Below are 26,793 nucleotides of genomic sequence, written 5' to 3' on the forward strand. Positions count from 1 at the left end.
ATAAAATACACCTATTTTAATGATTTGAAATTCTAGTTTTCAAACCCAGTCAAAATCTTTCTTTCTCCTTAGTATCTACAGTGGAGCCCTGGTGGCACACTGGTTAAGAGCTCGGCTGTTAACCAAAAGACCGGCAGTTTGAATCTACCAGCTGCTCTTTGGAAACCCTATGGGGCAGTTCTACTCTGTCCTGTAGGGTCACTAAGAATTAGAATCAACTCAATGGCAATGAACCAAATGTACAGCGATCTACTATCTATAGGGTCACTATCAATCAGGATCGAGTCAACAGCGGTGGGTTTTTTGTTTTTTTTTAAACAGTGAAACTTTAGCCCCTGTTTTAAATGGCTTTTTTTCTGGAACCAATTATCCTCAGATAGTAAGAACCTCCTGCATTCCATGGCGTTCAGCTCAGCGTGTTTGTGTAGAAGGGTGCATACCAAATGTAACGGTAATGACCTCTGGGTGACAAAATTATAGGTGCTGGTTATGTTCTTCTTTGCTTAAATACATGTTTTAATTTTGCTAGAATGATCATACAACACAAATTTTTTTAAGGTTACAAATAGATATTGTAAGAGTACTTTAGCAGTGCTTACTACTTACCCTTGCTTCTCTGCTAACAGACTTTATTTCATTCTGGCATTCAGGTTAAAATGTACTTATTGGGCTTCTGCCTCAGCTTCTGGAAAGAACCAGGAATGGTCCAAACCAGTCATGAACATCCCAGTCCCCTCTACCAGTGATTGCTGGGTGTTGGCATGTGATCAAGTTTCAGCCAATGAGACATAGGGGGAAGCCCGCTGAAGAGCTTCTGAAAAAGATTTTCCTCCCTGATAAAAAGAAACACATGCGAAGAACCTAACCCCCCACCTCCACTTCCTTCATGTTTTGGATGTTATCACATAAGAATGTGATGTCTGGAGCTATGGCTGCCACCTTGTGATCATGAGAAGGAAACCAAGAAAATTCCAAAGAAACCACTTCTGAGCTGCTGAATTAACCAACCCTGAAATTGTCAACCTCCAGACTTTCTGTAACATGAGGTAATAAACTCTTATTTTTAAGCTACTTTATGTCAAATGATACGAATACTGTAACTTTGTGATGCTCAGCTTCCCAAAGAAATGCATGAATCACTGTTTTACAGCTTTATACTCTTCCATCAAGAAAGACCACAAAAGGCTTTCTTGTTTGTTTTTTAACAAAAATCTATACCTAACTCCAGCAGTCATTAACTTTACTACTACCTGGGAGGTAGGAATCTCTGAGACTGTATTTCCATGCCTCTCCTTTTTTTTTTTTTTTTTCCTTGCATAGCTTCCCCCGGGCTCCACCTGCTGGTCATTAGAGATAATGGGGGCCCCGCTTCTAGAGTGGTCCGGTTCCAGTCATACCTGTGAGATTTGGCTAACTCTGTCAGTAACCTGGGGCACTTCGTCCTAAGCCCGTCTACCTTGGGGGAGTAGAAGGGCACACCTGGATCCCTGCCCTCAGAAACTTCCAGAACGAGGCCCCTTCTCAATCCCCAACTCAGAACACTCTCAGAGATGGCTATTCCAGGGTTCCAAAGCCAAACACAGGGACCAGGTAGTTAACACAAACTAGCACATCAGACCAGGCAAGGACTTGAGGGAACTCACCAAAAAAACCCAGCACCGTTGAGTCAATTCTGACTCATAGCGACCCTATATGACAGAGTAGAACTGCCCCAGAGAGTTTTCAAGGAGCGCCTGGAGGATTCAAACTGCCAACCCTTTGGTTAGCATCTGTAGCACTTAACCACTACACCACCGGGGTTTCCAAAACCCACTGCCGTTGAATCCGGGTCATAGTGGCTCTATAGGACAGAGCAGAGCTGTCTCATATGGTTTCCAAGGAGCAGCTGATGGATTCAAACTGCTGACCTTTTGGTTAGCAGCCAAACTCTTAACCACTGTGCTACCAGGGAACTGGAAATCTCTAAATGGGAGCGCAGGGCCAGTGTCATCTGTCACATGTGCTAATATTTTCTAAAGAACCTAGAAATCTGGATGTTGATGTAAACTGTCCCAGTTTTTAAAAATTGGCAGCCAATTCAAATATCCTTAAAACTCCCTGTGGGCCAATTTGGCAAACTTGTCTGAGGGCTGGATCTGGCCCACCAGCTGATGGTTTACAAACTCTGGGCTACTCACACCTACCAACTGTGTGTGGCTTCAGAATTGCCAAAGTCCTTTTGTTGCCCTTTCCCAAGTGGAGAAACATGGAGAACTCCTGCATCTCAAGACCAGATCCATTTCTAAGAAAAACAAACCTCTGCCTTTCTCCAAAGATCAGTAACACTGGGATGATATCACCCTTTTTATCCTGCACCTAAAAACACTTGATGAATGATAAAGCAAAGCGCCCAACTCTGCTGAGGCCAAGAGATTTGCAGAAAGGACCAAGGTGGTTGAACTGGAAAAGCTCACAATTTAAAAACTGCCAGGGCTTCTTTTTCTTGCCTTATTACATTGGCTAGGACTTCCAGTCCGATGCTGAATAGGGGTGGTGAGAGTGTACTTCCTTACCTTGTTACCAATCTTAGGGGGAAAGCACTCAGACCTTTACTATTAAGTATGTTAGATGTAGCTTTTTTGTAGATGCCTTTTATCAGGTTGAGGAAGTTCTCTTTTCTTCCTAGCTTTCTGAGAGTTTTTATCTTGAAAGGGTGTTGAATTTTGTCAAATGCTTTTTTTTTTTTACTCCATTGATATGATCATGTGGTTTTTCTTCTTCACACTGTTACATTGGCTGATTTTCAACTATTGAACCAGTCTTGCTTTTCTGGGATAAACCCACTTGGTTGTCGCCTGGGCTTCAAGTCACTTTTGGAGATTCCGCTTCCTCTGTTGTAAATCGGAGGCAGTAATCTCAGCCCTACCTCACAGGATTGCTGTAAAGACTAAGAGCAAGAGAAAGTGTGTATGTTTGTGTGTGTTTGTGTTGAAGGGCATGTGTGTCCAGATTCAGAAGGACAAGCCAAATGGAAGCTGAGAAACAACAACTTCTCTGTTCAAGCTTTTGCCACATTCTAGCCGCTATATGAAGTGCTACAAATATCCTCATTCCACATACCCTAAATATAGAATGTGAGGCGATTTTACGTGTCACCCAAACTAATAATTTTTATTTTAATAGCTATGTATTCTTTTCAATGTGCATTAGAAAAAACATATAACTGGTATGTCCAACTTCTTATTTCATGCACGATAATGACGATAATAGCTTACATTACTACGTTTCACCAAGTACCAGGCCTTGTTTCAAGCACTGTTTATGCTATATACTTCATTTAATCCTCGCGTCAGCCCTGTGAGGTAGGCCGCTGTTATTACAATCCTCTTTTTACCAATGAGGGAACAGAGGCACAGAGAGGTTAGGTAGCTTATCCAAGGGCACACAGCTAGTGAGCAGGGATTTAAACACAGGCAGCCTTGTTCCAGGATTTACATGCTTAATTAAAATAGTGTACTGCTGGGGTTTGCTCAGTCTGAAGTAGGCTGTGTCTGTGTGTATGTGTGTGTGCTGGAGGGAAGCTTATTTCAAGAAAAATGTTAAGTAAAATAAGAATGTTACGTATGTGAAGTTCAAGAGTAAGCAAACCTAACTGATGGGGATAGAAGTCAGAATAGCAGTTGCTTCTGGGGGATAGTGAGGAGGTATGAATTAGAAAGATGCATAGAGGAATTATCTAGAACTATTTCACATTTTCACCTGGGTGATGATTATACGGCTGCCAAAACCCAAAACCAAACCAGTTGCTATTGAGTCGATTCTCGCTCACGGCGACCCCGTGTGTGCCGAGTAGAACTACTCCATAGGGTTTCCAAGGCTGTGGCCGTTCAGAAGCAGATTGCCAGGCCTTTCTTCTGAGGCACCTCTGGGTGGGTTGGAACCATAAGCCTTTTGGTTAGTGGTTAAGTGCTTCACCATTTGTGCCAAGCAGGGACTGCCTCACCATGGTGTAGACATATGTAAAAATCCATTTTAAGTTGGACATTTTAAATTAGTGTGCTTTATCTACTCCACTGTATTATGTTCTACCTCGATACAAAAAATTTATTATTACTACTAATATAAACCAACAAACCCAGTGCCGTTGAGTCAATTCCGACTCATAGTGACCCTACAGGACAGAGTAGAACTGTCCCGTAGAGTTTCCAAGGAGCGCCTGGCAGATTCGAACTGCCAACCCTTTGGTTAGCAGCTGTAGCACTTAACCACTATGCCACTAGGGTTTCCACTACTAAGATAGATAACATATAAATACAAAGGTAACATGCAAAGATCTTAAGTTTGGAAAAGCCTCTATAAGCAATCTTCACAACAAGCCCCAAGATGGATACAATCACTCCCTTTTACAGATGAGGAAACTGAGGCTCGAGAGGAAAAGGCATTTGTCCACAGTCCCACGAGTGGGATGCGGACCCAGATCTGGCTGGCTCAGGTGCGGGGCTGATAACCACCCTCTTTCCTTCTGAGATGAGGAGCGTTATACCATTTTCCAGGCAGCTGGACAGGGCCCTCGGGCAGCCAGAGAGACTGAAAACACCAGAGCGGCAGCAGGCCCATGCCCGTATTTGCCCAAGCTATCTGTTCTCCCTCACCCTCCCAGGCCATAAAGCCGGAGAGACAGATATTCCAGCTTGCTTTTTCCCTTTTTCAGTCACGGTTCTCCTGTCACCCTGTGTCGCCTGCCAAACACCACATTCCTGTGAGAACTGCAGGAGGCAGGACAGGAGGGGCCTGGGCAGAGCAGCCGGCTCCCCTGGAGGCAACCCCAAGGACTCTGTGGCTCAGTGGGCTCCCCTGGGTGGGCTCTGTCCTCCCTGTGGCCCCGGCTCACCTTGCAGCATGCTCCGGTAGGCCGTGTCGGCGATGGCATAGATATGGGGGGGCATCTCGTGCCTCTTCTTGCCCTTGTACATTTCGACGATCTTTTCCGAGTAGATGGGCAGGTGCTTGTAGGGGTTGACCACCACGCAGAAGAGGCCGGAGTATGTCTGCCAAACAGAGAACCTGGCTTACTTCCAGACCATAGCAGAGAGGGCTCTAACACCCAGCCTGCTGGGCCCACCTGCCAAGGCCTGTGTTTACTGAGCACCACTTTGTGGATCATCATGTTTAATACTTACAACAGTACCATCAGACAGATGGACTCAAAGTTTCCATGTACAGGTGGGTAAACTGAGGCTCAAAGAGTCATGGCAGGGATCCCTTGCTTATACCAATATTCTGGGAGCAAAGGGTAAGACTGGATTTCTAGACCACTGATGTTATATTTTACAATGATATGGTTTTAAACAGTCCCGAGTTCAAATCCCAGCTCCACTCTTACCAGTTGTGAGGCCCTGGGCAAGTCACTTCACCTCCCTGAGCCTCACGGGCTTAAGTAACCACTACCATTTATCGAGTGCTTACTATGTGCTGGGCACCGAGCTGGACACTTCACAGGCATTTTCTTACTGAATGCTCATAACTACCCTGTGACAGTGGTACTATGTTTCCCCTCTGCCCATTTGACAGGTGAGGGAACTGAGGCTTGGTGAGGTTAAGTCACCAGGTCACACACCTGATGGGAAATTCAGAACTAGAAATCTCAACTGTTTACCCCAGAGCTCATGCTATCTCATCTGTAAAAATGGGGTAAATACAGCTGTCTTGCCTTACGGGGTGGACAGGAGCATCTGAAAATGATCAGAGCAGGAAAAAGGGCATGAAGGCACTCTATAAACCCCACCATGCTATGCACATGTGAGGCATTATCATTGTTGGTGTCATTCCTTACGATACATCAGGTTTCCCAATGGTCAAGGTCAAAGCTCAGGAGACAGGCTTTGACCTGTCCACAGGAGCTGCTTTCCCCCCAAACAATAACATCAGTACTGCCTGAGGATCTAATGGTCACTAACCATGCCTCTTCTCCAAATTCCCAAAAAATGACCAAGGAAGGATAAACAGATATCTTACCTCTGGGTTACACGCAGGGCAAACTAAACACCAGAGAAGTTAAGTGACTTATTCAAAGTCACCAACTAGGACCCTGGCAGTGCCAAGCCTACCTCGGCCCACTCCTAGGCATACGGGTGTCCATTAGGCTGTCCACCCTATCTATGCCCATCCTACAGAAACAACTGATCATTCATTCATCCAATATGTATGTGCTAGACATCATACAAAATTCCGGAGCTACAGTAGGAGATATTAAAAGACAAGGTCTCTGCCCCCAAGAGTCTTTCAGTCAAGGGCTGGAGCTAATTAGAGAGTGGAGGGTCCTTCCAGGGCTCAATTTGCTGAGAGACAACTGTGTGTGATAGACAGGATAGAGATGAGAATGGTATTCCCCAAAAGGTACAGGGTTGGTGTGGGAGAAGGGAATAATCTCCCAGGTTCTCCCCATTACCCTAAAAAGGGCAAGAATGAGGTCAGTATAAGGCCAGTCTAAGCTTCCACCTACCATTTATTGAGCACCTACTGTCTATCATGGAAGCCCTGGTGGCGTAGTAGTTAAGTGCTACAGCTGCTAACCAAAGGGTCAGCAGTTCAAATCCACCAGGCACTCCTTGGAAGCTCTACAGGGCAGTTCTACCCTGTCCTATAGCGTCGCTATGAGTCGGAATCGACTTGACGGCACCGGGTTTTGGGTTTTATTGTCTATCAGGAAATCCTAATGGCCTAGTGGTTAAGAGCTACAGCTGCTAACCAAAAGGTTAGCAGTTCGAATCCACCAGGAAACCCTATAGGGCAGTTCTACTCTGTCCTATAGGGTCGCTATAAGTTGGAATCGACTCCATGGCAATGGGTTGGTTTTGGTTTTATTGTATACCACATCTTGTACCAGATGCTGGAGATAAGTAAATCGGTGATAGCCCTGACCTCCAGGAGCTCACAGGTCAGCAGGGGAGACAAAGGCGTGAAAGAACATCATAAGTGGAAGGACGGAGCCCAAAGATTATGGGAGCAAGGAAGAGCAGGTCCTAACCCACGCTGGGTGGTCAGGGAAACTTCTGGGCTTGCTCCCTGCACCTAGTGTTAACCTGCTCAGGAGGTAGGAAGGGCATGCCAGGAAGCAGGGCAAAGGCAGACAAACAAGAAAACAGGATGTGGGAGTGTGTGGGTAAACTGCAAGCAGTTTGGTATTGCAGGAGCTCACAGGAAAAGAAAAGCGATGGCACCGGTAAGCGGGGACCAGGACCCGCACCCAGCCCTGATGGGGCTCATCCTCTGCCTGGTTGACCCCATCCCCATCCCGTTGAATCACCTCCAAAATCACACCCATGCCATCGAGTCGATTCCAACTCAGCAGCCCTTTAGGACAGAGCAGAACTGCTCCATAGGGTTTCCAAGGCTGAAATCTTTATTTATTTATTTATTTTCAGTATAAGCAATTTATTTTTTCAGAGCAAATTAGTTTCTCATTCAGTAATTTATACACAAATCGTTTTGTGACATAGGTCCAAGGCTGAAATCTTTGTGGAAGCAGACTGCCACATCTTTCTCCCTCAGAGCAGCTGGTGGGTCCAAACTGCTGACCTTTTGGTTAGCAGCCAAGCACTTAACCACTGTGCCACCAGGGCTCCTTCTGGATCATCTAGCCCCTCCCATATATCCTGCAAACACCCTCTTCGGTCCCAGCGCAGACCTTGCCACACAGTTGGTGCTAACTAATTGCTTGCTAAATGAATGCCTGAGGGGTAAATTAATTGTAGCATTTCCCTGAGCAGGGGCAGAGCTGCCTTCATTTCTGTGGCCCAAGTGATTTGCACTGTGTTTACACACAGTAGGTGCTCAGCTGAGCAAGCCACAGAATTCTTTCAGGGCAAGGGCTGGATCCCATTCATCTGTATCCTGGACCCTAGCACAGGGCCTCCCACAGATGATCATTTGATTGAGGTAAAGCAAGCCCTACCTCTTCTTCGGGTATCATCTAAAATCCAGCTCCTCCAGGGCATGCCCACTGCCAACCACAAGGCCCATTTTAGAGTGTGGGTGTCATTTACAGCCTAAACCACCACTACCACCCTCAAGCCCTTACCCAGAAGGGCAGCAGTTAAGAATTGGATACCAGTAACTATAGTTTGAACCCTCACTCTACTACTTCCTATCTCTGTGACCCTAAGAGAGTCCCTTAACCTCTCTGAGCCTCAGTTATCCTCATCTCTAAAATGGGGAGAGAGGAACACAACAGCAACTCATTCATAGGTTTGTGGTGAGGTAATGCTCATAAAGTACTTAGCACTGTGCCTGGTACATAGCAGGTGCTCAATAAACATTAGTGACAATTGCCCTGCTCCATTTGTTTCATGATGATGAAAACCTTGCCGCCTTCACATTTGCTGTTCTGTCTACCTAGAACACACTTCCCCCAATCTTCCCAGAGCCGTTTCTATCTCCTCTTTCAGGACTCAGCCTAAATGTCACCTTGTGCACTGTGAGCTCTATGACCTTGTCGCCTACCGTCCTATCTCCAGCACAGTGCTGGTTCCCCATAAATACCCGTAAGTATTTGTTGAATGAACGAATGAATAAAAGAAGGGAGAAATGCATCCCCCACCCCCAAGCCCCATAACCATCTTCTGAGGGAGAAGTCTTTTTTATTTCCTTCTGCTTGCTTAGGACACCTCTCCTGGTGTTAGGCACACAGCAAGCAATTTATGCTTCCAAGCTGATCTGCATCTTGGTTCAGTTTAAGCAGCCTTTCCTGAGCAAGCTGGGGTACCAAGTCTGAGAGAAAGGACTGGGCAGGCGGCGGCTCACCTCCCCCAGGGCAGCTGTGCTTTACCACATATCTGGCAGTTCCATCTCTCTTGTACAACCTCACTCTGACTCAGGCCAATTATAATTGGCCCCATTTCTGCCTCCCAGTCCCCCATGAGCCCCTCTCCAGCTGGTTAAGTTCAGAGGTTTCCACATCCCTGGCCTTCCACATCCCAGCTGGCATCTCAACGGCCTGCACCACCAGCAGGTCCCAGCAGGGGCCCAGTGCAGGCCCAGGATTTCCCTGTTGTGACCGTATTAGGAAGCGGCTCAAATTTTCCCCCTGACACTTTATATGGTCAGCAGTGGAGCCGTGAGCAGGGGGCTGATCCCACAGCCTCCAGCAGAAACCAGGAACAGGGAGAAGGGGGAAAGAACACACAGGCCTGGGGGGAAACTCCCCTTAGCCCCTCACCACCCACACCACTTGTACAAGTTGCCAACCCCAATCCCCAGTCTCTGCTTCCTCATCTATAAAACAATGGATAATCATACCTTCCTATGGGATTCTTATACAACATCTTAGCTTTCTTAAAACCTATCCTAGAGTCACATTTCTGCCAAGCAGGCTGTCTTACTATAGCATTATTTTTAATGGCAAAAGACTAGAAACAACCTAAAAGCCCATTGATAAGGGACTGTTATAAACTGGATAATGTCCCCCCAAAATGCATGTTGTAAATCTTAACCTCTATGCCTGTGGTCATAATCCCATCTGTGTTTGTTATGTTAATGAGCAGGATTAGTGCTGGGTGTATCTCGAGTCAATCTCTTTTGAGACATAAAAGATTAAAGAAGCAAGCGAAAAAGCAGAGATGGGGGAAGAGAGATGACAAGCTACGTGAAGATCACCTGGGGGCAGAAGCTCAAAGAGACAAGGACCTTCCTACAGAGCCAACAGAGAAAGAAAGCTTTCCCTGAGAGCTAGCACCCTGAATTCAGGCTTCTAGCCTCCTAAACTGTGAGAAAATAAATTTCTCTTTGTTAAAGCCACCCAATTGTGGTATTTCTGTTGCAGCAGCCAATTGATAATTAAGACAGAGTTTGGTACCAGGAGTGGGGTACTGCTCTTATCAAACCAAAAAACCCATTACCGTCTATTCTGACTCACAGCGACACTATAGGACAGAGTAGAACTTCCCCATAGGGTTTCCAAGGAGCGCCTGGTGGTGGTATACCTAAAATGTGGAAATGGTTTAGGAGTTGGGTAATGGGTAGAGGCTGTAAGAGTTCTACGGTGCCTAATAGTACAAGCTTAGATTGCCTTGAAGAAGCTGTTGTTAAAATTATAGATGTCAAAGGCAATTTCAATGAATGTTCAGAAGGAAGTGGGGAGAGCTACAGAGAAGGTTTCTACTGTTTTAGAGAATACATATGGTGCCGGCAAAAGAATGTGGCTAGAAATGTGGGTGTTAAACGTGCTTCTGGTGAGGCTTTAAAAGAAAATGATAAACATGTGATTGGACAATGGAGGAAGGGCAATGATTTTTATGCAGTGGCAAAGAACTTGCCTGAATTATATCTAAACGTTTGGTGGAAGGTAGAACTTATAAGTGATGAACTTGGCTATCTAGTTGATGAGATTTCTAAGCAAGATCTTAAAGGAGCTGCATGGTTTCTCCTTGCTCTTTATTATAAGATGCAAGAGGAAAAAGATGGACTTGAAAATGAACTATGCAAAATGAAAACAGAACTTAAAGGCTTAGAAAGTTCTGTTGTACAAACTAAGGACATATATCCTAGAATTTCCACCAAAGACACAGCCACACTATTTTTTGTTAAAAGATATTAAGCCTGCAACTGATGGATCCAACTAACTACCACAGCAGAAAACCCATCAGCTTAGACTGAAGAGGTCAGGGACGGGATGAAAGGAAAGAACATTGTCTGCCTCTTGGAATTCTACAGGCAGGAAACAGGCCAAAGGCCTTACATCTGTCATCCTCCAAGAAAAGAAAAGGACCATCCTGGAGCAGCTCGAAGATCAACAGAACTGTTGGAAGGAGCACAGGAAGCAGGGCTTTCTTGGTTTCAAAAGTGGGGCCAAGACCTTCTGGATCTCAAAGCATAGAGCCATAGCCTCCTAGGTTTCAAAGAGCTGGATCTTCACCAACTCAGTTCCAGAGTATTGAGCTGCCATTAAGGTGTGCCAGGGGCTTGGGGTTGGGGCCAATGAAAAAGGCCGAGGGAGCAGGGCTGAAAAACCCAAGGGGCAGAAGAACAAGGCCTGCCTGGGCTGAGGGTGCAGGGTCATCACTCAGATGGATTAGGAGAATGAGGCCACCCAAAGCTGAGGGGGCAGAGTTACCATCCCAGCGGGCCTGGAAGGTGGAGCTAAAGCCCAGGGCTGAGGGGTCTCAACCCAGAATCCGGAGGGCATGGCCAACACCCAGAGTCCAGAGGGTGTAGCCATTTCCCAGATGGTCTCAGAGAAGAGAAGATTATTTTCAAGCCTTGAGAGCTAACTTAATTTGTTCTGCTGGGTTATGGACCTGCTTGATACTTGTTATCCCTTCTTTCCTTCCAATTTCTCCCATTTGTAATGGAAATGTCTACCTTGTGTTATTCCACCACTGTACTTTGGGAATAGATAACTTGTGTTCTAGATTTCACAGGTTCACAGATGAAAAGGAATTTTGCCCCAGGATGGAATACACTTAAAGTCTCACTCATACTTGATTTAGATGATTCAGAAGATGAGATTTTGGACTTGGAATTGATTTAAGACTTTTGGAATAATGTGATGGGGTAAACGTGTTTTGCATGTGGCAAGGAAATGAATTTTTGGAGGCCAGAGGGTGGAATGTTATAAACTGAATTATGTCCCCCAGCCTCTGCGTCCTCATCTGTAAAGCAATGGATAACCACATCTTCTTATGGGGTTATTATGCAACATCTCAGCTTTCTCAATACCTATCCTAGAGTCACATTTCCGCCAAGCAGGCTGTTTTACCACAGCTTTGTTTTTAATGGCAAAATATTAGAAACAGCCTAAATGCCCATCAATAGGGAACTGTTATAAATTGAATTATGTCCCCCAAAAATACATATTATAAGACCTAACCTCTATGCCTATAGTAATAATCCCATTTAGGAATGGGTTGTGTTTGTTATGTTAATGAGGCAGGATTAGTGCAGGGTATGTATTGAGTCAATCTCTTTTAATATATAAGAGAGATTATACAAGCAAGCGAAAAAGCAGAGATGAGGGAAGATACACGCCAAGCCACATAAAGATCGCCCAGGAGCAGAAGCTCAGAAAAGACAAGGACCTTCCTCCAAAGCTGACCTTCCCCTAGAGCTGGCACCCTGAATTTGGACTTCCAGCTTTCTAAATTGTGAGAAAATGGATTTCTGTTTGTTAAAGCCACCCGCTTGTAGTATTTCTGTTATAGCAGCATTACATAACTAAGACAGGGACCGACTTAATCATATGGATCATCCCTGTGTGTAGGGAAGACTGCACCTGGGTGGCACAAACAGTTAAGTGCTTGGCTGCTAACCACAAGATTGGCAGTTCAAATCCACCCAGAGGTGCCATGGAAGAAAAGCTTGGGGATCTATTTCCAAAAGATCAACCATTGAAAATCCTATAGAACACAGATCAACTCTGACACACATGGGGTCACCGTGAGTGGAAACTGACTTGATAGCAACTGGTTTGTTTGTTTGTTTAACACTGCTGTTAAAAAGTGTGCAGGTGCAACAATGGACTTAAATTTACCAAAGATCATGAAGATGGCCCAGGATCAGGTAATATTTTATTCTCTTATACATAAGGTCGTCATGAGTCAGAGCTGACTTGACTACAACTAACAACAAGCTGTCAGGGCACATCACCAAACCTGGACCGGCATTTGTAGCAGTAGGCAGAAAAAAGGTCCCTCAAAGATGTCCATGTCCTAGTTCCCAAGTATATTAGTATATGAATGTGAATATGTTAGTACAATGGATTGAATTGTGTCCACAAAAAGATATGCTGAAGTCCTAACTCCTGTATCTGTGAATGTGACCTTGATTGGAAATAGGGTCTTTTGTTATCACTTAAATTAAAAGAGGTCATAACAGAGTAGGATGGGTCCTAATCCTAGTCATTTCTAAGCGGTGTTTTACAAAAGGGAGAAGAGACACAGCAACAGAGACACACACATGGGGAAGGCACCATGTGAAGATATAGCTACAAGCAGCAAAGGAACACCAAGGATTAGCTGGTAGCCAAGAAAAGCTAGGACAGAGGCATGGAACAGATGTCGCTCATGTCTGAGAACCTGAATTTGGACTTCCAGCCTCCAGAACTGTGAGAAAATAAAATTTCTGTCCTTTATATAGCCCCCCAAAAAAAAAAAGTATTCAGAGGCTCCAGCCCTACTGCTATGGACAGATGGTCAAAATACATAGTTAGGTGCAAAGAGTAAGCTGCACACTGGTGCATGCTGCTAGGCTGCCATTTTTGAAGGGTGGAGGAAGGGCTTTATATTTGCCTGCATATGCATGGAATAGTTCTAGAAGGTTACATAAGGAACTAGTGGTCACGGTTTCTCTAGAGAGAACTGGATGGTTGAAAGATGAGGATGAAAAAGTTCTTTGCACCCTTGTATGCTGTTTTTATTTTTTATGGCTGTATTGTAATAAAAAAAAAAAATTTACTTACAAAAAAGGAGACAGGCTGTTTTGACCTGTGAGCTGTAGTTTGCCATCCCCTGACTAGTCTATCTCAACTGATAAAGCTCCTTCTCATTGCTTTCCAACAAACCTGGTATATCTCAACAATGTATCAATTTTGAAAGCGCCTTTTGCTAATAAAAATTCTTTCAAGTATCATTGTAGAAAAGTCACATGACCATCTATATTGCTGCCATATTGTAATTTTGACTAAAAACCTATGGTAAAAACTCAGCATTGCCTGCAACTCATTTATATGCCCCTAATTTACTTCCAAAAAGCCCTGGTGTCACAGGGGTTAAGAGGTCAGCTGCTAATCAAAAGGCGGGCAGTTCGAATCCACCAGCTGCGCCCTGGAAACTCTATGGGGTGGTTCTGCTCTGTCCTATAGGGTCGCTACAAGTCGGAATCTACTCGACAGCACCTGACAACAGCAGCAATTTACTTCCAAGGAGCCCTGGTGATATGTACAGTGGTTAAGCACTCGGCTGCTAACCAAACGGCTGGTGGTTTGAACCCACCAGCCCCTCCACAGGAAAAGATGTGGCAGTCTGCTTCCATAAAGATTTACAGCCTTGGAAACAAACCCTACAAGGCAGCTCTACTCTGTCCTATACGGTCGCTATGAGTTGGAATTGACTGGATAGCAACGGGTTTTTTAAATGTACTTCCTCTTTCACTTCCCAAGGGAAATATCCATAGTCTCCTCCTTTTCCCTAAGCCACCTACCCCAATTGCTCCTTCAACAGATAAGTCCTTGTAGTCACAGAAAACAACTGAGATGACCGATTGTGATTTCCCTTCCTTTCCAAAATTCCTTCAAATTTGTTGTACTTATTTCATACTTAAGCCTTTCCTCACTCTTTGATGATAAGGCATTTCTTTCAAATTCAAACTCGCTTTTTACCTTCAGACCTTTCATCATCCCATGTATCTTAAACCATTGTTCATTCCTTCTCTCCCTCTCTCCTGTTGTCAGCCACTACTTTTTATCATATGGATATACAAGCTTCTCCAATTTTAATTTCTTTCTCTCAACCTTTGGTCCTGGTTTGGCTTATGCGCTACATTCTTCCATCCTTTCACAAATAAGATCCTCAAAATATCATTTTACAATTGCTATCTCCAATGTTGGGGATTGAATTGTGTCCCCTCCCAAAATGTGGCGTAAATCCTATGCCTGTGGTTATAATTCCATCTGGGAAGGGCCTGTCTTTGTTATGTTAACGAGGCAGGATTACTATAGCGTAAGTTCTGAGTCAGTCTCTTTTGAGCTATAAAGGAGATAAAACAAGCAATAGAGCAAGCAGAGATGGAGAAGATTGGTGCCAAGTCACATGGAGGTCGTCAGGGAACCAGGAAACAGAAGCTGAAGAGACAAGGACCATCTCCCAGAGCCAACAGAGAGAGAAAGCCTTCCCCTAGAGCTGGCGCTCTGAATTAGGACCTCAAGCCTCCCAAACAGTGAGAAAATAAATTTGTTTGTTAAAGCCATCCACTTGGGGTATTTCTGTTAAAGCACCACTAGGTAACTAAAACACTCCACTTTCCCACCTCCCATTTATTCTTCAACCCACTGCTATCTGGCTTCTGACTCTTCCATTGTGTTGGTACTGCTCTGAAGCAAGTCACAAATGTCCTCCAATTTCCAAATTCAAAACTCTCTGTATTCCATAATATACTACATTGGCTGGCATATATCACGGACTCCTTAGTCATTTGTTGAATTGATGGATTTTTCTGTAATATTTGTCACTGTTGGTCACTGACTTCTTGAAGCTTTCTAGTGCCTCATATTCTTATGTTTTCTTCTCTTCCTTCTCAAACAGTAACTATTTTTATTTTTATAATTTATGTTATTTTTAAGATACCTGGTGGTACAAGTGGTTTGCGCTTGACTATTCACCCAAAGGTTGGTGGTTAGAATCCAACCAGCAGCACCATGAAAGGCCTGGCAATCTACTTCTGAAAAATCGGCCATTAAAAACCCTGTGGAACAGTTCTACTCTGTAACACAGGATTCTCCATGAGTTGGAATTAACTTGATGTAAATGGGTTTATATTATCTTTATTATTTAATATTTGCATGCCTTATCTATTTAAAACATTTTTTTGTCTGACTAGATAGATCATTATGAACAGGCACAGAAAAAGCTATAAGAAATGGTTAAATTTAAAAAAACATTCATGGAGTGATTTTTTTTTGTTATATTTGCATATATAACATAGTACATATGTTGTTGTTGTTAGGTGCCGTTGAGTTGGTTTCGACTCATAATGACCCTACATACAACAGAGCGAAACACTGCCCAGTCCTGCACCATCCTCACAATCATTGTTATGCTTGAGCCCATTGTTGCAGCCACTGTGTCAATCCATCTCGTTTAGAGTCTTCTTTTTCACTGACCTTCTACCCTGCCAAGCATGATGTCCTTTTCCAAGGACTGATCCCTCCTGATAACATGTCCAAAGTACGTAAAATGAAGTCTCATCCTTGCTTTAAATGAGCATTCTGGCTGCACTTCTTCCAAGAAAGATTCGTTTGTTCTTCTGGCAGACCATGGTATATTTAATATTCTTCGCCAGCACCATAATTCAAACGTATCAATTCTTCTTCAATCTTCCTTATTCATTGTCCAGCTTTCACATACATATGAGGCAACTGAAAACACCATGACTTGGGTCATAGTGTATGTGCCATAGTACATATACATATACACATACACATACACATACACATACACATACACATACACATACACATACACATACACATACACATACACATACACATACACATACACATACACATACACATACACATATACATGACCCTGTTAATTATGTTTGCCTCCAGGGGTGTAAGTTGGGAGCTAAAGGAGGAGGGCTCTTGTTTTTTATGCTATATACTAATTTTTAAATATTGTCTTATAGTCATTGCATAGACACACTTGTATTATTTCAAAAGGTTCTATGAAGCAATAAAGCAGCCCTGGAGGCATAGTGGTTAAGCACTGGTTAGCTACCTGAAAGGTCGTTGGTTCAAACCCACCCGCCACTCCGTGGGAGAAAAATGTGGCAGTCTACTTCTGTAAAGATTGTCATTGTTGTTAGGTGCCATAGCATCAGTTCTGATTCATAGCAACTCTGTGTACAACAGAACTAAATGCTGCCCAGTCCTGCACCATCCTCACAATTGTTGCTATGTTTGAGCCCATTGTTCTAGCCACTCTGTCAATCCATCTTGTTGAGGGTCATCTTCTTTTTTACTGACCCTCTACTTTACCAAGCATGATGTCCTTCTCCAGGGAAAAATTACAGCCTTGGAAACCCTATGGGGCAGTTTTACTCTGTCCCATAAGGTCGCTATGAGTCGGAATCGACTCAATGGCAACAGGTTTGGTTTTTCAGTTTTATGAAGCAGTAACAACCTGAAAGCAACAAAGGGCTAGTTCGTAGGCTCAACGGCTAGTCCACAGGCTCAATACAGGGCAACCACCAGTCATATTTTCTTGCCTTTCTCCAGGCCTGGCACAGCATCTGGCACCCAGGAGGTCTCTGCTTACAGCCTGCTTACAGCATCCCTTCTAGAGAAGGTTAAGATTGCTATGCTAGGTCTCTGGGATGAAAACTTGGTCACCTGCTGGAGTTTAGAAGGAAGGTCTCTCCTCATCCCCTGGTCTTTCCAGAACAGAAGAATCAGAACTGAAAAAAAATGTCCTTTTGTGTTCAGCAATGGGGGATCTGGCCTGGGGGCCTAATAAACAGAAAGGCTCTTCCGTCTATTCTGACTCACATTGTTTCCCAGCCCCATGGGCTTGGCCCAGAGGTGGACGCTCCCACTGTCTACAGGAACCGAGCAGGTAATATGTGAGTGAAGCAGACCAGGTGCGAAAAAACAAAACAAAACAAACGCAGTGATCGACGGCCAACACCAAGCTTCGGCGTCCAGGAAACAATAGGGAACAGTGGGGCTTGCGGAGGAGCAGAGAGCACATGCACTCCATCTACTCCCATCTACTAGGACTGTTACCTTGAAGAAACAGATCCTCTGCTTTCTCAAATGATGATAGAAACAGAATTATATATATATATATCAAATTCACTCAATTTAAAAAAAAATAAAATCACTCATTCTGGACCAACAACTTATAATTTCTGGCCTAGCACCTTTGGTGCTCAAGAAATCATAATAAAAGATTAGATTCCTCCCTTCTTTGTCCTTGAAGCTTTGTACTTCGAAACCCAACTCAAAGCTAACGGCACACTCATGACACCGTCCTCACCTGTCCCCCAGCCCACATCCATCATTCTGCTCTAAACCGCCTGTCACCCTAAAGGCCCTATGCAATCATGGGGAATCACTTGGCCCTGGAGTCTGATGGGCCTTGTTTGAAACCCAGCTCTACCTACTTACCAGCAATCAATGTAAGTAGGCACATCTGAGCCTCAGTGTCTTCATCTCAAAAATGGGGTAATAACATCTGCCTCAAAGGATCACTGGAAGGGTTCAATGAGACACTACCTGAAAGCACTGGTTCTAGAGATAGCTTTCCTGGATTTGAGACTCACCTTAGTTTCTCATCAAATTATTTAACATCTCTATGTTGCATTTCCTTCTCCTGCAAAAATGTGGCTAAATAACAGTAAAAAATAACAGTATCTCTCTTTATATAAAGAAAATAATGTTGTGTGCTATCAAGTCAGTTCCAACTCATAGTGACCCCATGTGACAGTAGAACTGCACCACAGGGTTCCTAGGCTGTAACCTTTATACGAGCAAATCACCAGGTCTTTTCTTCCACGGAGCCGCTGGCTGGGTTTGAACTGCTGACCTTACAGTCAGCAGCCAAGCACTTAACCACCGCACCACCAAGGCTCCTTAAAAAAAAATAATGGTAGTAATAATAATATGTTAATATAAACCCTTACCACAGTAAATTTTAAATGAATAGCATCTGCTATCATTATTATCATGAGGGTAACAGACTCCTTTGGGAATTTAATGGAAGCTGAGACCCTCTGCCCTATACATAGGCAGAAACTTTTACTTAAATCTCAAGAGGCTTACAAATGCCCTAGCACACATTCATAGGCACTGAGTTTATGATCCCATGTGTTAGAATCTATTTCATGTACCTGCATCTAAATCAGGCACGTTTTGTCTTCCTCACCTTAATTATAAAGCAACCTCAGGAAACGGGCTGAGCCCTCTGACTTCTCAGTATCCCACAGAGAGAGGCAAGAAAGCACCGTTTCAGTGTTTTGGACTGAATTGTGCCCCCCTAAAACCTGTGCTGGAATCCTAACCCCTACACCTGTAGGTGTAATCCCATTTGGGAATAGGGTTTCTCTGTCGTTAATGAGGTCATATCAGTGTTGTTGTTGTTGTTGTCACACGCTCTGACAACAGAATGAAACACTGCCCAGTCCCGCGCTGTCTTCACAGTTGTTGCTATGCCTGAGCACATTGTTGCAGCCACTGTGTCAATTCATCTCGTTGAGAGTCTTCCTCTTTTTCAATGACTCTGTACTTTACCAAGCATGATGTCCTTCTCCAGGGACTGATCCCTCCTGACAACACGTCCAAAGTATGTGAGACGCGGTCTCGCCATCCTTGCTTTCAAGGAGCATTCTGGTTGTACTTCTTCCAAGACAGGTTTGTTCATTCTTTTGGCAGTCCAAGGTATAGTCATTATTCTTTGCCAACACCACAATTCAAAGGCATTAATTCTTCTTCAGTCTTCCTTATTCATTGTTCAGCTTTGCATGCATATGAGGTGATGGAAAACACCATGGCTTGGGTCAGGTATATCTTAGTCCTCAGGGTGACATCTTTGTTTATCAGTGTAGGTTGTGTCTTAAACCTAATCACTTTTGAGATATAAAGAGAGCAGATTAGGCACCAAGACAACTAAGCACAAATGAGGAGAAGATAAGATGCCTTGTGGAGATCTCCAAGGAACCAAAGAATGCTGAAAGAGACAAGGACCTTCCCCCAGAGCAGACAGAGAGCCTTCCCCTACAGCAGGTGCCCTGAATTCAGACTTCTAAACCCTAAACTGGGAGAAAATAAGTTTCTGTCATTAAGGCCACCCACCTGTGGTATTTGTTACAGCAGTGCGAGGAAATTAAGACAAACAAGGCCAGAGGCTGAATCCAGGTCCCTTCCTATGTGTGTGACCTTGGACAGGTGATGTCATCCCTCTGCCTTGGTCCCCTCATCTGCAGGATGGGGTATTAACTTCACTCTTGGAGGTGTCATAAAGGAATAAATGGTCTGGGAGCACTTGGGACAGTAGCTCGCACAGAGCAGACACATACCTTTATTGAGCTCCCTTCTCCTGAAACCCTTCTTCCTATTCCCAGCAAAACACCAGGGACAAAGCCAACTGTGTAGGCGGTCCATGAAGCGGTCCATGAAAAATTCCAAGCAGAGGGAGCCCAGCCAGTGACAGACACTGCCAAGTGCCAGGAAGAGCCACAGAGCCTCGCACCAGGAATCAGAGCTTCGTTCTTGCCCAGGATCTGTCATGAATGATCTATGGAAGCTCAGGCAAGTCACTGAACATGGCTGAACCCAGAACTGGCATCTCTAAGATGGGTAGGACAGGACCCTCTGGCATCTACAGACTCTTCTAGATCCAAGAGGACACAAGGCCCACCAGGACCTTTTCAAAGGCCCATCGTTTGTAGTGAGCCTTGCAGAACAGAGGGGAACATCCTCCCCATCTCCAAGATCAAAGTCAGACACACCTGCTGCCAGCCTCATTCTCACCTTGCCCCCATCTCATTAATGAGAGTCCTGAATTCTGCTATTGTGCACCGAGACAGTAACTGACTATGACCTCCCCCTACCCTCACCCCACCCTCTCCCCTTCTCTATTCTCTCCATCATGGATACTGGGTTCTATTAAGCGATTCAATTGACCAGAAAGGAACGAGACAGGAGCAGACGCATAGTCACAAGGTTGAAAGGATTTTAATCTAATCTGTCCAGAGGAGCACAGCAGGAATTTGAAGCTTTGATGCCTTTTTTAATCTGCTCTCAGAAGATATTCTGGGTCCCAAGACCTTCACTTGCCCCTCATTTTTTCTGATTTCTATTTTGGGCTCAAACACCATGTCAAAGGTCAGCAGGTGAGACAGGTATAGAGGCCCTGGATGGAGAGGACATGGCTTGGATGGGAGTTCTGGGATTGGAAGAGCCTGATTTCCCCTCTAGCTCTGGTAGGCATCCTTTTATTTAAATCACAAGATGCTTCCATTCTGTGCCAGCAGCCACAGATTGATCATATTTCCATACAAGGAGTGGCATGGACCAAAGGGACTTTCCCTGCTATGTTAGAGAAGTAAGGATGGAGTTACCACCCTGAGCCTCAGCTGGCTCATCTGTGAAATGGAACCAGCATTCTTAGCTCATCGGATTTTCTCTAATTAAAGGAGATAAAGTTTGTCAAAGCACAGTGCTTGCATTAGAGAACGTATTTAATAACTGAAGGTCCCTGGGTGGGCAAGCAGTTCGTAACCAGCCGCTAACCTAAAGGTTGGTGGTTCGAATCCACTCAGCGGCTCCACAGAACAAAAAGCCTGGTAAACTGCTTCCATAAAGATTACAGCCAAGAAAACCCTACAGAGCAGTTCTACTGTTTTTAATACATGGGGGTCACCGTGAGTCAGAATCCACTCAAAGGTGATTTTTTTTTAAATAATAATTACAAATTGTTTTCTCTTTCCCTTTTGTTTTTTTCTGAAATATCCATAAGAATGAATAAGTCATTCATGGAATAGCCACATGATAGATTATATAGCCCTAAAAAGGGGGCTATTCAAAGAGACATAGACATGCTCAGCATGTACTTGTACATGGGGGAAAACGCTGGTCATTAAACTACAGTCATCGTCACTTAACGTCCACGATACCTTCTGTGAAATAGTACGTCATGTGATTTGGATGTTGTACAAACACCATATTGTTATTCTCGGAATGAATATTAATAACAAAATAATCAGGACTCTCCTCTCCCAGGCACAGAAGTGTATGAGCCAGGAATGGAGTTCACCATGTCCCGTGGGCTTATTTACCTGCTGGAGCCAGGGTCTTTCCTTCCCACTCCAGGGATGGGGTGGGTGGAGAAGAAACCATGCCTGGGGCAGGTGGCCATTTCCTCCTCCCACTGCAGGCCTGAGGGGCTGGAATGAACCAGGATGGCCAGGAGGAGTAATGGCCATATTATTCATCATATTATTTTGTTATTCTTGGAATGAAACAAAAGGTAACCTTATGTAACCTTACGGGACCACAGACCTATATGCAGTCAGTTGTTGCCCACACACGACTGGATTTCCACAGTAGGGTTTCAAATATGTAAATATGTCCCATTCTCACAGAGACAAAGAAGACACCAATATTTTATCAGCTGATATTTCTGGGTGAGGACTGATTTCTATTGTGTTCACTGGGCTTTTCTGAATTGTACAAGTCTTCTATAGTGAACACATATTATTTTCCTAATTAGGAAAAAAATTTGCAGAACATTTCAAGGGATGACAGAGGGCCTTCCATAATATCAAATGGCAGAACATAAAAGGCAGGACCAGAAGTGACAAAAGGGACAAACAATGGAAGTGATCATTTCCACAAGTTTACAAAGGACCCAAGAGCACCTAATCATAATAAAAAAGAATAACAAGTATAATAATAAAAATTGTAAAAACAAAACCCAATAACAACAGCTACCATTTTGAGTGCCTACTATGTGCCAGGAAGTATGCTAAGTACTTTCTTTTAAGAATAACCCACTCGGTGAGATTGGCACTATTCTTGTATTCATTTTACAGAGAATGAAGTGAAATTTCAGAGAAATTGTGTAACTAGCCCAAAGGTCCAGCATGCCCTTTCAGAAAGGAAAGATACACAAAGGCTAGGCTCAGGGACCTCGACCCACAAGTCTGGCATCATGGGACCATGACCCTCTTGCTCTGGGAATTTGGTCCAACCCCACAAGGACCATGTGACTCCCCCCCCAAGTCACACCTCCCCCTATATCTATACCAGCCTGTCCAACGGAACTTTCTCCAATGATAGAAATGCTTTATATCTACATTTTCCAATATGGCAGCCACTAGCTACATGTGCCTATTGAGCACTTGATATGTAGCTAGTACAACCCAAGAACTAAATGTTTAATTTTACTTATTTTTAATTAATTTAAATCTAAATTTAAATAGCTACTTGTGACTAGTGGCCACCATAATGGGCAATGCAACTCTAGTCTTCTCTCATCTGCAGAGTCAACCCAGAGGAATCCCAGGTCCAATCTGGGCATTCCCATTTGTGACAAGGAAGGCCTCCAGATCTCTCCTACCCACCTGGCTGCCAGATCAGATGGACCAGCCTTTCCAAGGAGGTTATGAGCTTTTCTTTATTTGCAAGATGGAAGAAGGTCACAGATCCACTTCACTGAAATTTCCTGTTTACCATGCACCTTGGCACTTTGTTTCTGGAGTCTCCACACCTACTTTATGTGTTAAGCATGATTATTCCATTTTACAGATGGGAAAACTGAGGCTGCACGAGGTGAAATAACCTATTTGATGTCACAGAACCAGGTAGGCAGGAGTGAGATTCGAACCCAAGTCTGATTCCACCTCACCATGTGGCCTCCCTCAATCAAACCTTCAACCTCCTAACCTGCACCCCTAGTACATTTCTAAACCTCCTTCCTTCCTCAGAGGTACAGGAGGCCAGAAAGTAACTGGTTGCCCCGAGATACTCACGTATATGAGTCCCGAGAAGTATCTCTCCCTCAGGTTGTGCAATACAGAAGCTTCGTTGAGGCACGTCAGCTCCGCCATGTCCTCCACCTTGGAGAACTTGGGTGGGTTCATCTTCTGGATGTCATCCTTGCCGACCGTTACCTTCTTGCCATTCTCCACCAGCTCCACAATCACCTCATCCCCCTTCTCCTCCTTGATGCTGGCTGCCTCGAAGCCCTGCTTCTCCGAAGGGACCCAGACCAGTTTCTTGGCAGCCCAGTCAGCCTGGGCCACTGGATTGTTGATGAAATTTTTGTCCACAAAAAGGAACTTCTCATCATCACTGAGTTGGCCTTTCTGTGCCATGGTGCCTGGTTGGTCCCCTGTGGAATAAGGCAACAGGGTGAGAATCAGGCCAGAACCAAACCCTAAAGACAGTTAAGCCTCTAGCTCTGCCATGTCTAGGAACACAGCCTGCAAAAACACATAGTACAAGGATGTTCTCTGCAGCATTGTTTATGATTGTCAAAAATGGAAATACCCCAGAGGTTCTTCAGGAGAGGATTTGCATCATTGCCTATAGTAGCAAAAATCAAGAAACAACCCAACGTCCAACAACATGAAACTGGATACAGAAACAAGGTATTGTCATACTATGAAGTACTACACAGTGGTAAAGAAGAAAGTAGCATGCCTACATATGTTGATATGGAAAGATATTCAAGACTTATTGTTTACTATAAAAATAAAAGGGGGGGTTCTCAAACAGTTAAACATAGAGTTACCATATGATCCAACAATTCCACTCCCAGTTGCACGCTCAAAAAATGAAAACATATGTCCACACAAATGTTCACAACAGCATTATTCATGATAGCCAAAAAACAGAAACAACCCAAATGTCCAGTAATAAAAAGAATGAAGTACCAATACATGCTACGACATGGATGAACCTTGAAAACATTATGCCAAGTGAAAGAAGCCAGTCATGAAGGACAACATATTGTATGATTCCATTTATATGCAATGTCCAGAATAGAGGGGCCTTGGTGACTCAGTTGTTAAGCGCTCAGCTGCTAACTGAAAAGTTGATGGTTTGAACCCACGAGCTGCTCCATGGGAGAAAGATGTGGCAGTCTGCTCCTGTAAAGATTTACAACCTATCATTAGCTATTAGAGAAATGAAGATCAAAACTACAATCTCACTCTGCCAACACTGGCACTAACCAAAAACACAGAAAACAATAAAATATTGGAGAGGTTTCAGGGAGATTCGAACTCTTAGGCACTGCTGGTGGGAATGTAAAATGGTATAACCACTATAGAAAACAATATGACTCTTCCTTAAAAAGCTAGAAATAGAAATACCATACAATCCAGCAATCCCATTCCTAGGAATATATCCTAGAGAAATAAGATTCATCACACAAATAGACATATGCACACCCAGGTTCATTGCAGTACTATTCACAATAGCAAAAAGAGAGAAACAACCTAACATCCATCAACAGATGAATGAATATAGGGACCATGGTCCTGGGGAACATCTAGCTCAATTGGCATAACGTAGTTTATAAAGAAAATGTTCTACATTCTACTTTGGTGAGTAGCGTCTGGGATCTTAAAAGCCTGCGAGTGGCCATCTAATATACTCCACCGGTCACACCCCTTTGGGGCAAGGGAGAATGAAAAAAAGGACTAATGGACCACAACTACCACAGCCTCCACCAGACTGAGTCCAGTACAACGACGAGATGGTGCCTGGCTACCATCACTGACTGCTCTGACAGGGATCACAATAGAGGGTCCCAAACAGAGCTGGAGAAAAATGTAGAACAAAATTCTAGCTCACAAAAAAAGACCAGACTTACTGGCCTAACAGAGACTGGAGAAACCCTGACAGTATGGCCCATGGACGCCCTTTTAGCTCAGTAATGATATCGCTCCTGAGGTTCACCCTTTAGCCAAAGATTAGACAGGCCCATAAACAAAACGAGACTAAAGGGGCACACCAGCCCAGGGGCAAGGACTAGAAGGCAAGAGAGGACAGGAAAGCTGGTGATAAGGAGCCCAAGGTCAGGAGGGGAGAGTGTTGACATGTTGTGGGGTTGTTAACCAATGTCATAAAACAATGTATGTACTAACTGTTTGATAGGAACCTAGCTTGTTCTGTAGACCTTCATCTAAAGTGCAATTAAAATGGACAAATAATGGTACATACACATAATGGAACACTATGCAACAATAAAGAACAACAATAAATCTGGGAAATATCTCACAACATGGACGAATCTGGAGGGCATTATGCTGAACGAAATAAGTCAATCATAAAAGGCCAAATGTTGTATGAGACCTCTATTATAAAAACTCAAGAAAAACTTTACAAACAGGAAAAAAAATTACTTGACGGTTTCAGGGGTGAGGAGGGATAGGGAGGGCAAATCACTAACTAGATAGTAGACAAGTGTCAACTTTGGTGAAGCAAAAGACAACACACAATATAGGGGAAGTCAGCACAACTTGACCAAGGCAAAGTCATAGAAGTTTCCTAGACACATCCAAACACCCTGAGGAACTGAGTTGCTGGGGCTGAGGGCTGGAGACCAGTCTCGGGGGACATCTAGGTCAACTGGCACAACATAATTCATAAAGAAAATGTTCTACATCTAACTTTGGTGAGCAGTCTTTGGGGTTTTAAAAGCTTATAAGTGGGCTACCACCATCAACCACTCTGAAAGAGATCACAGTAGAGGGTCCCAAACAGAGGAAGAGAAAAATGTAGAATAAAACTCAAATTTACAAAAAAAAAAGAGAGAGACCAGACTTACAGGTCTGAAGAGACTGGTGGGACCCCTGGGACTACGGCCCCTGGACACCCTTTTAACTCAGAACTGAAGCCACTCCCAAAGTTCACCCTTTAATTGGAGATTAGATAGGTCTATAAAACAAACAACAACATACATGAGGAACACGCTTTTTAGTGCAATCATGTATACGAGACCAGAAGGGTAACACCTGCTTAAAAGCAATGACGAGAAGGCAAGAAGTGACAGGAAAAATGAACAGATGGAAATGGGGAATTGGGGTGAGGAAGGGGAGAGTGTTGACACATTGCAGGGATTGCAACCAATGTCACAAAACAATTCATGTATAAATTGTTGAATAAGAAACTAATTTGCTCTGTCAAGTTTCACCTAAAACATAATAAAAATAATTAAAAAAAAAAAACTGAATGGACATGAAAAGAGAGAGTGGAGGGAAGGAGTGTGCTGTCTCACTAGGGGGAGAGCAATTAGGAGTACATAGCAAGGTGTTTATAAATTTTTGTATGAGAGTTCGACTTGATTTGTAAACTTTCACCTAAAGCACAATTAAAAAAAACAAAGCTGGCAAGTGGCCATCTAAGGTACATCTATTGGTCCCATCCCATCTGGTGCAAGGAGAATGAAGAAAACCAAAGACAGGAAAATATTAGCCCAAAGGACTAAAGGACCACATGAACCACAGCCTCCATCAGCCTGAGCCCAGAAGAACTAGATGGTGCCCAGCTACCACCACTGACCACCCTGACAAGGTTCACAATAGAGCGGT

At 43.9% G+C, this 26,793-nt stretch overlaps 1 protein-coding gene across 2 annotated transcripts in view; it reads right to left on the reverse strand.

Moving 5' to 3' along the window:
* Positions 1-26,793, reverse strand: part of MYH11 (myosin heavy chain 11) — a 154,255-nt gene that overhangs the window by 107,412 nt on the left and 20,050 nt on the right. For both annotated transcript variants that reach the window (XM_064295629.1, XM_003421886.4), the window contains exons 2-3: positions 23,224-23,585; positions 4,871-5,027 (exon numbers count right to left, since the gene is read on the reverse strand). In XM_064295629.1, the coding sequence (XP_064151699.1) occupies positions 4,871-5,027; positions 23,224-23,568 (502 nt within the window). In that variant the 5' untranslated portion in view covers positions 23,569-23,585. The remainder of the gene's footprint in view (positions 1-4,870; positions 5,028-23,223; positions 23,586-26,793) is intronic.

Source organism: Loxodonta africana, chromosome 12 (assembly GCF_030014295.1).
Source record: "Loxodonta africana isolate mLoxAfr1 chromosome 12, mLoxAfr1.hap2, whole genome shotgun sequence".
NCBI classification, from domain to species: domain Eukaryota; kingdom Metazoa; phylum Chordata; class Mammalia; order Proboscidea; family Elephantidae; genus Loxodonta; species Loxodonta africana.